The 15254-nt window shown below is 46.0% G+C and overlaps 1 protein-coding gene across 1 annotated transcript in view; it reads right to left on the bottom strand.

Moving 5' to 3' along the window:
• The window catches only part of PSME4 (proteasome activator subunit 4), a 48007-nt gene extending 35745 nt beyond the window's left edge, over positions 1 to 12262 (bottom strand). Inside the window, exons 1-5 of the mRNA XM_029961660.1 lie at positions 12197 to 12262; positions 5759 to 5899; positions 5205 to 5321; positions 838 to 882; positions 190 to 339 (exon numbers count right to left, since the gene is read on the bottom strand). Coding sequence (XP_029817520.1) covers positions 190 to 339; positions 838 to 882; positions 5205 to 5321; positions 5759 to 5799 — 353 coding nt within the window. The 5' untranslated portion in view covers positions 5800 to 5899; positions 12197 to 12262. The remainder of the gene's footprint in view (positions 1 to 189; positions 340 to 837; positions 883 to 5204; positions 5322 to 5758; positions 5900 to 12196) is intronic.
• Between the last annotated feature and the right edge of the window lie 2992 nt (positions 12263 to 15254).

Genomic DNA, 15254 nt, shown 5'->3' with positions numbered 1-15254 from the left:
GTTCCCCTGAGGCCAAGGAGAAAACCCTCCACGCTCACATTCCTCTTTCCAAACCGCATTCCCTCCCCTCCTGGCGCCGCAGCACACCTAACCCAGTGATCCCTCCCTCCATGCCCCACACAGCCCCTTCTGCTGGTTCAGAGTTAAAAAAGAGAATTCCTTGTGTTTGCAACGTCCCAGGACACCCACCTGAAGCCCTTGTGGTGCAGCTCGGGGGGAAGGGTGGTGGGCAGGAAGAGCTCGAAGTAGGTGATTGCCTTCTGCATGGTCACATCAAAGGGACACATCAAAGGCCTCCACTCATCCAGCATCTCCCCAGTGGCATCTTCTGGGAAATACCTGGAAACCACACATACACACAGGCTCGGCTTTAAAGTTTGGGTCTGTTTTTAGACATAATGAAAACCAGCTATTAATTCGTCATAAATGTCAGTTTTACAGGGAAACCACATGCCCAGGGGCTGTTGCAGGCAGCCCTCAGCTCCACAGAGCCTTCACAGAACAGAGGTAAACCAAGCATCATTTTGGGAAGACAAATTGAAGGGTTCTTGTCTTGTTGGACCAGAAAAGAATCTGCACAATGCAAAACCACCCCACTGTGAAGGCTGGACAAAAACCCAGCAACTACCATCCACAAGGATCATTTATAGAAACATTACAAGAATGCTGGTTATTTAATTGCTGTTAAAATAAATAAATACCGATGCAGTGCAGTGTTTTAAATGCACAGCAGATACAGCTGTTCATACAACATAATTATTGCAGCCAAGGCTGTTAAAAAGCTAAAAAAAAAAAATAAATAAAAAAATAGATATCAGCCATGAAACAAACACTTACGGTCTGCAGCTCTTCACAAGTGTTTTCAGGACACTTTCTACAGAACTGAAACAAGAAAGGAAACATTAGGAATAACAAATTACCAAATTTCAGTGGCAGCATAAAACAAACAACCCTTTGCTGACCTTTCTCTCGAGAGCTTAAGATAATGTTGATGCAATTAACTGTCTTCTGTGAACATGCAGCAGCTAATTCCCTTCTACACAGACCTAATCATAGCAGTCAAAACTGCTCTGCTCAGCTCCTGGCTCTGCTTTTCATGTACTACTCTGGTATTTCCTGCTTTGAAGTGAAGAATTATCATCGTTTCTTGTAAGTAACCTCCTGCATTTTATCCGTGAACAATCGGCAGAACAAAGGAACTTCTTGGGCGAGTTGAAAATGCAAACGGAAAAAACGGGTTTATGGACTTCATGAATCAGATAAATAAAGGCAGCAGGCTTCAGGAAGTTGTTATTTTTTGGCTCCAAACACCGTATCTGACCTTTGCAATGGGGTTTTGGTTTTTGCCCAGGGGTTCTAAGAAAGAGAAGTGAACTGTCTGCAAATCAAGGGGTTATTTCTTTCGGGTCCCTCACAAAGTAACAGCTGATTTTAGAAGTGTTTTCATCCACAGCAAGAACATGATTTGAGAGATCATTTCAACACAGGATGCCATCAAAACACTTAAGGACTAAATCTCAAAATAATAAAGAATAAAAGGGGGAGGAGCAGAGAGACCAACCAGTGGAACCATAAAGGTAATAAATGGTCACATTCTTCAGATCTTCCATTTATCACACAACCACCTCAAGACTAAATTGCACTTTTATCCAAAAACATTCCCTGAACAAAAAAAATAGAAGTTCTGGCAGAACTTCCTACATCTTTTAGATATGCTTTCTGTACCCTGAACAGAAATACTGCATCCTTTAGCTCATCATCCAAAACATACAGAAATGCCATTTTGCTCAGAAAAAGATGATGCCAACGCATCATCTTTATTACCAAAGATCAATTAATTTGGAGACACACAAACACTGAGCATGCACACGCTGTCTCTCCAGTCCTACACAAAATAAACTGATCCCATCCAAGCCAGGAGGAATAAAATATGGATAAACCACTATTTCAGTGCAATCCAGCAGAAGCCCACCCAGCCCTCACAGCACTACTTCAGTTCAAACAGAGCTCTCTAGGAGATGTAAAATTAGGGATATTTTAGGCAACAGTGACAAAGTCAAGTCAGGACCTCTCCCAGAAAAGAGCTGACTGATAACTCTAACATTTGGAGAGGAATGACCAGCTATTCACTAAACAAAAATCAGACCAAACTCTGTGGGAGGCTCAGGAAAATTCTGAGTTCAAGCGAATATTGTCCTTGAACGAGTTCGAAAACAGGTAACAGTTGTTCCAAGAGTAGATAAATAAAGCATGAACCAGCAGCATTCCTTAAGAGCATTAAAAATTAACATGATAAATGTTTGTGTGACAAAACAAACAAGCTCTGCCTGTACTGTCACACTCCCCTTGAGTGTCACTGAGGAAAACCTGAAGGAGGGGAGTTTGAATAAACACAGAGGCCAGAGATCAAGTTTTCAGCCAGATCTCAGCACCTGCCAGTGTGAGAGAGCAAAGGAGAAAGGAGGGGAACATCCCAATCTGGCTTCTGATCCCAAATTTAGGAAGCTAGGAAATAAAAAACAACAGCAAGATGATTTTGTACCCAAGGAACCTCCACCCAAGAGACAGTCCAAGCACAGCCCAGCTAGAGGAGACATCCTGTAATATTCCCATTTGGGGACTGCTAGTGAGGAAAGGACAGGACAACACAGCTGGGGAGATGTATTAAAAAACACCCAACACCATTTTAAGCCCTGTCATTAGTTATCTTTCTGGCACTGCATATTTATTTTCTTCTTTTGAAAAGGGCATGGTGATGTCAATTTGCAAATATGGGGGTTTTTTTCCTGCACTTTCAAAGAGAAACATGTTTCAGTTAAAATTATTAACATAGAACTGACAGTGTTGACTCATGTTAGAAAAAAGCAGCAGGAGCAGGAATTTCAGTTTTTCAGGAGAGGTTTGGGCCGTAAGGGAAATTCTAGTCCTGAAGTGGACACTCATCACAGAGCTTAAATTAAGACAATTAAAAGAGCAACCAGTTATAGTTTCACAAATTAATTGAGAGAATTCCTACCTACCATCACTGGATCAGTACAACTGAACCTTTCTTTCTAAAACACCCCAAACAAAGCAAAACCCCCTGCGATTCCACTGCCACTTACACCAGTTCTCTGCATTTCTTACACACCAAAAATTCCTGACGGTTTCCCTGCAAGAATTCCTGGCAAACCCTTGACAAAGAAGCTCTTCACAGCCCCAAGGCTGTGGCTGGGTGGATTTTCCAGCAGCCATGACTTCACTGCTAAAGCACTTTTCCATGATTTCACTGGTTTAACAGGAAGGTACGTTCCCTCCAGAACCTGCTCCTGCACCAGCAGTGATTTCATCCCTAACCAGACACAACAACTACTCCAGACTAAAATCCACCTCTCGTTTGACCCCTGAAATACATTTGCTGGTTAAATTAGTTAAATTAGAGCCGCTGATCAGCCACTTCACACACGTTCTCTGGCTCCCCAATTAGAAGATTTCACATCCAGTGCGACATTCTCATCACCAGTGGTGTCATGTTAAATACTGGCTTTCCAAAACAACCATTTATGCAGAGAATTCCCCCTCTGTGTGTGTGCCAAGTGTTACAGTCCAACAGAACATGCAGAAGATACATCAGCCAGAGCTGAACAACAAAAAGTCTTTCTTACCACCTATGCAAAACATTAAGCACAAACGTTTTAGGTGAGGACCAGCCTGGTCGATATGAACTGAATGTGGGGAAAAAAAAAAATAAAATAGAATTAAAACGAGAGTTAATTTAACAGCTATAAATCAAATCAGCTTTTTTAAAGTATCCCTTGATTTGCACCAAAAAAAAAAAAAAAAAACCAACTCAAAAAAAGAAGGAGCACTGTATGAGAAGGAATCGCACTGCATGGAGTGGGATAAAATCAAGTTAATCAAAGCTGGATGCTGCACACAGACCATCCCAACCCAGACCTTCCTCCCAGCCCAACCCCTCCTTTTCCCTCCTGGAAAAGCTCCCTCCCCACCACCAAGTTTGCCTCACACAGTAAATGAGAAGTGACCCCCAGAGCAAGGTGTGCAGGTGCAAAGATAAAAACTGAAATAAAAATAAAGCAAGGAAGGCTCTGCCCTTTCACATCTTCACCTACAGCCACCAAACTAATGCAACTGAGCAAAGTGACATTTCCAGCTACACAGAAATCCAGCCTGAAATGCTCCATAACAAGTGTCAAGGCTCCACATATTTTCTATTAATGTCCCTTATCAGCAAGAGGATCTCCCCCTCAGGAATCACTGCTTCAGGATTATTCAGAAAATTGTTTTTTTAAAAGCAAATCAAACATTTCTTCACCTGCATTTCTTCACACGAAGGTTCAGTTCAACCAAACATAAGGCATTACCCACGTGCTACCTTTTATAATCTGTGGTTTACAGAGCAGGACTCTCCTAATTAGAATCATTAGGAAAACTGTAAATCCCGGAAATCTGACAGATGGGCAGGGATTGACAGGCAAAGAAAGCAAAGAAAACAAGTTCTCATTTTTCACATCACCAGAACGTGTCTCAAATTTTTAACTGGGGGAGGGGGGAAATTATTTCTCCCTCTCATGGCATCTCTGAGTATATCCATGTATTTCCTATGGAAGGTACTTCACTTTGCTTCCTGTGGATTCCAGATCCTGGGAGTGATTACAGCACAGATATTTTAAAAAGATTCTATATTTTCCCCAAACCCTTATTGTGTTATAGAGCAGCAGAGGTTTAACTTAATATCTGTGCTGGTTTTGACTGGGATAAAGTTTAATTCTCTTCACATTCCTCCCTGTCTTTAGCTCAACCCCTGAGTTTTCCCACTTTTCCCCCCATCCCGTGAGCGAGTGGCTATGCAGGGCTTAGCTGCCAGCTGGGGTTAAACCATGACAATACTGTTAAATAATCCATATTAAATTTGTTAAAACTTGGGTTACCACCCCAAAATAAGTTGACCAGGACCCCTGTTCCAGCATATTTAGAAATTCATCTCACTCATAAAGAAACACGATGACAAACCCAAGCCCCTGGTAGAAGGAGCTCCACGACTTAGTGCAGCCCTGCATGCAAATTATTTGAAATATGCTCATGAAAACACAACCAGAGTATTTCCCACGTATCAGATTCCAGGGATTAGGAGCAAATTACAAAGTGCTTTAAAGCCTTATAGGCACTCACGGCCCAGCAAAGGTTTCAAAAGGCGAACTTACTTGGGAAACCAATTTAATCCCAGATGTTCTGTCTTGGAGTACAATATCCTCTCCAACATTTCGTAAAGCGGTCTCCATGGCAACTCCAAATCATCCCTGGAAAGCAGCTCTTTTTTCCTGGTAGGAAACAGAACACCAAGCACTTCAGGATGAAACGTTTACAAGGAACACCCCAGCCCCTGCTCCCAGTTTGGCACCCGCTGCAGGAAGGCCAGGCAGGAACAAGCTGGCCACTGGCAGCATTCCCAAGGTTTTCCTGGCTAAGTGAAATAAACATTATGGAGTTGTGAGCCAGCCCCTCACCTCCCCCCCGGCTGAGATTAAACCTGGAGACTTGGTTCTCTGAGACGTTTGCTTTTCCTTATAGGGGGAAAAATTCCATTTTTACATTCCCACAGCGCTCCCAAAGCACAGTGGGAACTCCTGAACCCACAGCAGCTGCCCGGGGCAGGGGAGTGAGGTGACCTGGGCCAGCACGCTGAGTTCCATACAGGTAGAACAACACTGAGCAAGGGCTCAGGAAGTGTCCCCAGCAGGCAGAAAGGTGTCCTTACTTCAGCAGGTTGATGAGCAGCCGTGCAAAGCCCTGCATCATGCTGATCTCCAGCCTGGGAATGGTCACCAACTCGTAGAGCAGTTTGATGAACAGCACGTGATCCTCCCTGCTGAACTTCCTCCCGTACAGGCGGATGTACCTGCCAACCAAACACAGCGGGAGTCAGCCAGGCTGGGGACATTCCCACCTCTGGCTCCTGAGCCAGAGCTCAGCTGGCTGGGCTGCTTAAGGAAACTGTAAGAAATAGAAACCCAGAGTCGGGTGATTTCCAATAAGAATTTATTATACGATAAAAGCAAATGCAGCGCTGGGTGATCGGGGAGGGGTTTCAACAACTCCCAACGCCTGTCACACCCAAAGAAGACAGTCATTCTACATTTATTTCCAGCTAATTCACAAATATTCCTTATACATAAGCATAAACGTTACACATTGTTAAGTCAGACATTCGACAGATGTTTTTCTTAAACAAGAATATTATCTATAAGCATCCATAATATATTGTCAAGTCAGACATTCAGCAGGTGTTTGCTTGTTATCCACACAAAGTTATAAATTTTTAAGAAAGGTGTTATTATCTAGCTAACTAAATGAAATTCCTTCACTATAAATCTTACACAAGGTAAAAGGGAGGTAACTTGTCTTATGTCTTTGTAGGGGCCCAATTAAGTTTTACGATTTGTTTTTCTTTTCTCTCTCCAGGTCATATTGACCTTACACTGTTTTTCTTTTAATTAGTCCGAATCATTCTCTCAGTTTATCACAAAATGAAACTAAAACCTGGCTCACTGAGCCCAACAAAGAAGAACCTGAAGACACACAGCAAGGGAAGATGGGCAGCTGCAGCTACAGGAAGAGAACGACCAAATAAAGTTTACAGGCCCCTAAGATCCTACAAATACTGCAACTTCACGGACAGGACACAGTCCACAAGCTAAAACACAACCCAAAAAGTACCAAGTCAAGCCCAAACCCAGTAGCTTCCAGTAATAACTGATTTAGACACTGAGTTTTCCTGGTGGTGTGTCCCTACTGCTTCCCTCGTTTTTCCTGATCCCTCAGGAAAAGCTCTGGGAGATGTGTTTGCTCTTTTCAAGTTGAGATTGAAAAGAAACGTATATTTTAAGTCTTAAAAGATATGCTGCACCAGCAAAACCTATATAAGGTTCCAGGGCAGCATTTAACATGTGGCACAACTATAAATTACTACCCACTGGGAGACAACTTTTCAATTTTATTACTGCTCCAACTACTCCTAAAGATTCATAAGAAATCTGCTTTCCACTTCCCTTTTCCCAGTGATTTCAAGAGGGGAATTTTTAAATGTTTACATCTGATGGGCAGCATTTCCACTAATGTTCACTTCAACACGTTGTACTTATTTCAAACAAACCAAATACAAGACAACCCACTCTCCCACCCCAGGAACCTAAATTATGTGGATTGGCCAGAGACATCCCTACCTACAGAATTACACCACCAACAGCTGAACACCTACACCTTTCACAAGCCTAAAATGGACATGCAAAAAGAATCCTCAGGGAAAGAAAAATGGGTGAGACACACATATATACATATATAAAAAAAAAGGAAACTGGAGAGGCCTGGAGAGTAAATTTTAACTGCAAAGAAACACAGAGATCCAATTTATCTGTCAGCTGCTATTTATAACCAAAAATAAAGTGTTTGGCTGGTCCTCCTCCTTGACATTTGCTAACAACAGTTCTGTTACACAAAATGCTGTTTAACTAAGAAACAGAAGAAGGGGTAAAGTGCACAGAAACGTGCTGAACACAGAGGTGTCACTGGGCCCAGGCAGCAGGGCCAGATGCCAAATTGCTCCTGTGTTTTACTTTATGTAGGAGGGAGGCAGAGTTTAAAAGGGTCAATTATTTGTCTTAATCCAGCTGAGCATTAAGGCAATGACAGAAAATAAATACTTCTAGAAAGGGGTGCTTAGCCTTTTCCTCCAAGATTAAATGAGTGAATTCTAACAGAGGGGAACTGGGATATTTTCAGAATATCCCCTCACAAGGGATGAAATATCCCTATTACTAACTAAAAGAATATAGGCATGTTCATCATATATTTATAAATATATGCTGGTTTTTCAGGATTTAAAAAAATAGTTAATTGGGTTATGGGGGGGGGAATGATTCTAAAACTAAACTGTTGCAAAATAAAATTAAGATTTGTTACATGAAAGCAGATAATACTACACTGAGACCTGAACTCTCAATTCCACTGCCCTTTTGGATCTTTGGAGGTTTTATGAGCTCTCAGCCTCCACCTGCCCTGCAAAAAGGGTAAGTTAATTGTCCCTCATTGTGCTGGTCCCATGGGATATGATTTGGAGTTCAGCTACGTGGAGAGAGAAAAAAACCAACCAACCAACCAAAAGCCACTCACACAACCTAAAAAATGATTTGGAAGTGAAAACACTGTTTTCAGCTCCATCCCTTCTGTACAGAGTGCAGGGTCTCTGGAGATTACCAAAAAGCCAATTCCCTAATCCAGGAGTGCTGGGTATCCAACCTCTCACTCCACAAGTACAATAGGCCTATTTTTAGGCAGTGTGCTGTGGGATCAAGTGACCACCCTGAAGTGCCCTAGAAAGTTGGCTGCTCTGCTACAGTTAAAAATTCCCCTCACTTAAGCTGGACGGAGCACTCCCCCAAATTCCTGGCTGTCCATTCGCATTTTCCAACACATGGGACAGGACCACGACCAGCTTAAAGCTCAGATTTTGACAGATAACATGGAAAACAATGAATCACGCTCAGCAGGACTATTTAAATCACATGCACACAGCACACACATCCCTTATGCATCCAGAGGAAAGCTGCTATTTCTTTTTTGACAAAGATAAGGGAAAAAAAAGACATGTAAAACAAGAGTTTTAGGCAATAGTGGTTAAAACACTCAGCAGTCCCACTGAGAGGTTTCCATCCTCACTGTAACTTCGTGTCCTGTCATTCCCATTCCAAACAGCTGAGCTGCATTTTTCCCCCACACCTTACAGCAAGACAGTTAAATGTCATTTTGTAGTAAGTCTGTGCCTGACAAGCACAATAAAATAACATTGTCAGGGACAGAAGCTGTGTCCCTCAGCTTCAAACACCCCTGTCCACTGGAGCAGGAGGCACAGAAAGGCACTTGTGTGTTTTTTCCTGGCTGCAGAGTCAACTCCAGGCACAGTAAGTACGAAGTGTTTATATTCTATTAATACGCTAGTTTATTGGCTAGGTTCCAAAAATAAAATAAAAAAATTAAACCATCTGTAAAACACGAAACAGGGAAAAATTGAAAGAGCGTGTACTTCTGACCTAGAGACCATGAGGGGCTGTGGTGCAAGGCCAGTGAAGCAAATTATTTTGCTGCCACCTGCTCTTCCCACGCATGCTGGGGGCAAGTTACACAGCTGAGATTCCCTGCTCTGCTTTCACAACCGGGGTAGCACTTTACAAGGGGCAGTTTTTACCAGCCAGACCTGGAGGACTCCTGGGGTAATGACTGCAGATTTGAGTGCCAGTCTTCGAGGCAAGGAGTTTTATTTGTTTCAGAAGCCTCACCGAGTCACAACTCACTCACTGTCCTCAGAGGAAAGTTCTCTCACCACCCTCCACACACACACCCCCACCAAAGGACCGGTTCTCACGGCTGAAAATCACCCATAAAAGAATTATGCCAATCAGCTTACAGACATTCCACCTGATAAACTCCAATTCTGCCTCTTTCCCCCCCTCCTCTCCCTGCTCAGCTCGTGACATCAGCCCAAAACAGCTGCTCTCAAGATAAACATGTGCAAGTCACGCTTCCAGCTGGGGGGAGGTGGTACGTAAGAAATTCTCCCTGGCACCGTGAAATACTACTCAAATTATTAATTCAAAGAAAGAGCCGGGTTTCACTTTCATTCTTTGCCGTGGCACAAAGAGCTGAGTGAGGCTGGGAGCCCTCGAGGGGGGTGTAACTGTTGCAGGTGTATCACCTGCACGCCCTTGTTTTCCTGGCCGGGTTGTGTGTTTGTACACACATCACCCTGTTTGTATTAACAGTTGTATCTGTCTGTCTAAACAAGAAACAGATCAAAGACATAAATTACTTCACAGAATGCCGCATACCATCATACCACTGTGAAGATTCTGAGCTTTTTTTTTTTTTAATTCATTTATTAATTACAGCTGTCCGGAAGGGAAAAAGGGAGCAATTTGATTTGGAGACGAATCGCCGACTATCGAGAGACAGCAAAACTTGGATTTTATTGTCATTATTCTGTAATTTAATTTGGGTGTGACACCAGGACACCACATGGCTGGAAGTGTTTTATCCAGGCCTAAACTTTTAGGGTTTTATTTCACAGAATTCCAGAAAGTTTGGGTTGGGAGAGACTTTAAAGCCCATCCAGTGCCACCCCCTGCCATGGGCAGGGACACTTTCCACTATTCCAGGTTGCTCCAAACCCCGTCCAACCTGGCCTTGGACACTTCCAGGCACAGAGCAGCCACAGCTTCTCTGGGAAACCTGTGCCAGGGCCTCCCCACCCTCAGAGGAGACTTTTTTCCTAATATCTGATCTAACTCTACTCTCTGTCAGTCTGAAGCCATTCCCCTTTGTCCTCTCACTCATAAAAAGTCTCTTTCTACCTTTCTTGCAGGCACCCTATGGGTACTGGAAGGCCAAATTAAGTCATCCCTGGGCCTTCTCCAGGCTGAACAATCCCAATTCTCTGATCCTTTCATCCCACAGAGGTGCTTTCTCAAGTCAAACCAAGCAGCAACACATCTCTCACATTAACTACACCGGCTCATTTTTCACTCCAAGCCCACTGTTTCCTTCCCTGCCCACACCAAACACACTCAGAAGCCTCGTTACATCTAAATGTGCCACCCAGGGATCTTGGTACTAACAGGCATCAGACAAGCTGCGAACGCACACAGTGAACTCCAAACTTCAAAGAGGAGGTGGAAAAAACCACAAATTAGAGCCTGCTGACCTTCCTGTGATTCATAAAGCAGCACAGCAGCCGTTCTCAGCGGGCCAAATTCAGTGCCCTGGAGCACGAAGTGGGAACAGCAATTGTCGTTTACAAGAGTGAGTAACGGGGTGATTCTAACACAGCCCGGCACACTTTGAAAGGGCTTTCTGTGCCTATTCAGCCACAGTTCAATAATTAAAGCCCATCTATCCTCACAGTAAGAACTCCTAAGTTCGTTTTAACTCGAGGGGTACACTTAGCTCTACCACAGGTGCAGGCAACAGGTACCTGTGACCCCAGTGGGAAGCAGCAGATGGCTGGGGGGGGGGTGGGTAGGAAGGGAAACAGCGTTGAACTGGTTCCAAGCAGGTTCAAACTGTCACAGAACCAAACATGTGAGTCATTTTGCAACCACCGCTGTAATTCTATCTAAGGCTGCCTCTTGGGAAACAGAAAGGCACTTACATTTCAATACAGTCCTCTCTGCCAGGCTGGGCTGGCAAATGTGTACGAAATCCCTCGCTAACGTCAAAAAAGCGGCTCGTGGAAGGAGGGAAGTTGTAAGTGAAGATCTTGAAATGGTATAAAATACAGGTATTCCATCGGTCCTGGCACGTAGGAAACGCTGGTTATAAAGGCACGCACGGCATTCAGCAGAATAACGTGATAAACATCCACAGAAGTTACCGATTGAAGCTACAGGAGTCACTGTCATATGATGCCACATCCAGTGCCAGGGTGCCCAAAAAGAAAAAGGGCCAAGCACACTTCGTAAAACTCACGAAGAGAAACCTGTATGTAGCACCGGGTGCTATCTGTGAAACCAACGGGGCTTTATCTGTATCAAAACCACCTTCCCAGCACGCACAGCAGAGCCAAAATCAGCATAAGCTACACCGAGCAAGATATCAAGGGCACCGGGGGTGTTGACACAGCATTAAGCCAGAACTTAATCCCGCCAGCACCGACCCAACAAACAGAAAGACTTTGTGCCCCTACAGCAGAAGCGGCACAGAGATGGCACCAACCACAACTTCCCTAAGAAGGCAGGAGGCGAAACAGGTGGCCGAGCAGGAAGAATAAAAAAAAAAAAAACAAAAAAAACATTAAAAACGGCGGAACAAAAACGACGAACCCGAGTGCCGATTCGCCGAAACCGGGAAGTTTCCGAGCGGCGGACGATGCCACCTTTTCCCCGCTCCGGGGATTGCGGCAGCCGCCCCTGTGCGGGCCCTTGGGCGAGCTGAGGCCGGGCAGCGGCGGGGGGCCGGCGGGACACCGCGCCCTGCCCGCACCGAGCGGCGCCCGCCGCGCCGTTATGCGGAGCGGCCCGCAGGACGGGAAGGGGACGGGCAGGAAAAGAGGGACGGAGGGGAAAGAAGGGAGGGGAAGGGTCCGCCGCGCCCGCTCGGCAGCCGAGGCCCCGCTTGCCCGCGCCCGTTCCCGCCCCGGCCACTCAACGTCGAGAGCTTCACTGGTCCAGAAGAGCCCGCCGGGCCAGAGCTCCTGCAGTCTGCACCGCGCGGGCCAGGTGCCTTGTATGTGCCCAGGAAGCGGCGGCCTCGGCCTCCAGGCGCTCGCCGTTAGGGCAGCAGTGTGTTGTAGACGATCTCCTTCTTGCGGCAGGCCGGGCCATTGTCGGCGCTGCCTGCCCCGGGAGGCCGGGTGGTGACCCGCGGCCGCCGCGCCCGCCCGCCCCGCTCCGCTCACTGCCGCCGGAGGGCCACGGGCGGCTCCGGAGCGCCGGGGCAGCGCCCGGGCCGCGGCCGGGACGGGGCGTGTCGCTGCCGGGGCAGCCCTCTGCCCGGGCTCGGCGCTCTTGCGGGCGGTTCCGGAAGCCCTTCGCGCGTGGAGAGCCCCGGCCCGCCGCGTAATTCGGGAGGCATCACCCCCCGGCTGCAGCGCGGAGCTCCCCGCCCGGACAACAGTCCCCAGGGACTGAGCCGCCCCGTTGCCGCGGGAGCTCCGCGGCCAGCGCTGGAGCGCCCCCGTGACACGGCCCGGGTGGACAGCCCTGCCGGTCACAGTGGCGCCCGCTGAGAGCTCACGGGTCCCTCCCGGCCTAATTGATGCGGCGGTTCCGTAATTAGCCCCGCGGGTTTGATGGCAGATTGCGCGGCCGCCTAAGAGGCTTATTTGAAATAATAGCGCCAGTCGGGAGGGCAGAGCTCTCGCCCGCGGGCCGTGGGTGTGGGATAAACGCTGATGGATATGGGATAACGCCGCCGGTACTGCTGATAGCTGTTATCTCCAGCTGTCCTCAGTCGAATTGTTAATTGAATTTCCCCTCAAGAATTACGTCGTGGCCATACGACAGCTGCAAACTGATTAGATTTAAAGCTACTGACAAGGGCAAATCCTGTTTTATGATCTTTATGCTCAAACTAGCTCTGCTTAAAATTAAAAAAAAAAAAAAAAAAGGCTAACTAAATGCTGGAACACGTTAGGGGGAGGAGAGATGCCCCAGGAAACCTAAATATGACAAGCAGAGGCATCATCACAACATTTTCCTGAGGAGTGCACTCACACCGTGTGTACTTCTCACCCTCCCAGACCTGTGTTTTTAATAAAGGGAGCTCAGTAATTTCGTTCAGTGTCCCAGACTTTTGAAACACCCCTCCATTCCTAGAAGAACTCCTATCACGTGATCCTGGAGAATACACATCAACTTTTACATGATTACAAAATAGCTGGACTTTGTTATCATTTTTGTTGTGATCTGGAGGGTGTTTGCTGCCATCTCTCACAGGGACTTTACGATTCTGTTGCCTCATATCCACATGAGGCAAAACAATTCTCTGCCCTTTTCTGGCCTCAGTTACAAATGAAACTTGATCCTGGTCAAATTTCTGTGGGGATCAAGAGCACCTTTTTAGTGGTTTGCTGGTGAAAACAACAGGCAAAATAAATATGAAATGAGTAGTTTTATCACCAATTCACACAAGGATAAATTGGATAACTGGCCCAGAAGCTGTAATAAAAACCCAATATCTGTGGATAAGTGAAAATATGCATGTATTGAAACTGAAAAGTCTAAAATTACCTATTTTCTGTCACACTCAGTTCTTAATATTTAATATGCAATTGCAAGGGTGATTTGTTCAAGCAGACATTTCCAGTGGGTGGAAGCGTTTTGTAAATTCGAAGCAGGTAGAGTTTGTTTGGACTTGGAGGAAAATAAAATCCAAATTATACTCTCCAATTTTCTGCAATCGAAGTTGGCAGATACATAAGGAACTTCAAAGCTGCATTCTGTTGCTTCGTAGCCACGTTATAAAAAAATACTCCTCCCCTTTCTGACTCAGGTTGAAACTGAAGCTTGATTTTTTTCACACATTTTGGAGTATTTTGCAACGTGAGTGAGCACCTCTGACCTCAGGGAGCATATTTTGTCTGAACCAACAAGCCACCTCCTCACCTGTGACCTCAGACACACAAATGCCTTCCACCAGAATGAAACACTTACCTGTTGGGGGAAAACATGCCAAGTGTACCCTTCAGACTGTCATCCTACTAACTCCTCCTCCTCAGGAATATGACTCCTCTTTTCAGAGTTTGAAACAAGGGAAAAGGAGATTCCTAGTCTACTCACAGTTACAATAGTAAGCAGACATACAGTACTTGCATTTTGAATGTATTTCCTGCATATTGATCAATTTAATAATTACATTTAATAATTATTTCAAAAACGTATCCTTTCCCCCTCCTCGTTATGCTGCCATTCTGCTTCATAAAGTGGGTACAAAAATGATAAATTTTGCCAAGTGAGTCAAAAATAAGCATGTTCTTCGAGTTTGCAATGTGTTTTGGCTGCAGCAGTGTGTGAGAGCACATTTGGTTCCCGAGTCACATGATGGAGGACGGGCCTTTCATAACACAGGACCTGTCTGTGCTTCTTGCATCAACAGCTTTTTCCTCTCTTATTAAGTAGGAGGAAGAATGCGAGTTGCCAGCAACCCAAATGTGGCTGCCACCTGTTGGTTTTGGCACTAAATCCTGAGAATCGATGAAGCTGGGCGTTGTAGTTGAGAAGAAAATACAACCTTTCCATTCATGAGCAGTTTTGGGTGGTGACAGTGGCTCAGGGCACACCGGGGGTTGTTCACACGTCCCCTCCTCGGCCAGTGCCTGGGGAAGCCAACACCAGCACTGGCACAGGGATTTGGGAACTTGTCACTCAGCCTTAACCCTGGTTTCCACTCTCTCAGCTCTTTTCTTACAAAGGAGTTAACAAAAGCTCTCCCTCCTGTGGCTCTTTTTCTGCCACAGATGCCTCCAAAGCTTTCAATCTCCGCAGCAGTTCTTGTAGCTGCGCCTGGTCCTTTGAACCCCTCTGCCTGCCCTCGAAATCGGATTCTCCGGAATCCGGAGACGAAGGCACAGACGGCGGCAGCGGGGGACAGAGCGGCACCGCAGGTCCGCGATTCCTCCCGCCCCCGTGTTTCCTCGCCGAGGCCGTCCCGCCGGGTTTCGCCGGGGGGCGGTCGCTGCCGCGGCTCCCACCGGTCGGGTCGGCGTC

Source organism: Manacus vitellinus, unplaced genomic scaffold (assembly GCF_001715985.3).
Source record: "Manacus vitellinus isolate BGI_N305 unplaced genomic scaffold, ASM171598v3 scaffold_38_pilon, whole genome shotgun sequence".
Lineage (NCBI taxonomy): Eukaryota > Metazoa > Chordata > Aves > Passeriformes > Pipridae > Manacus > Manacus vitellinus.
Note: the sequence above shows the minus strand (reverse complement) of the source record. Positions and strands in the feature narration are given on the sequence as shown.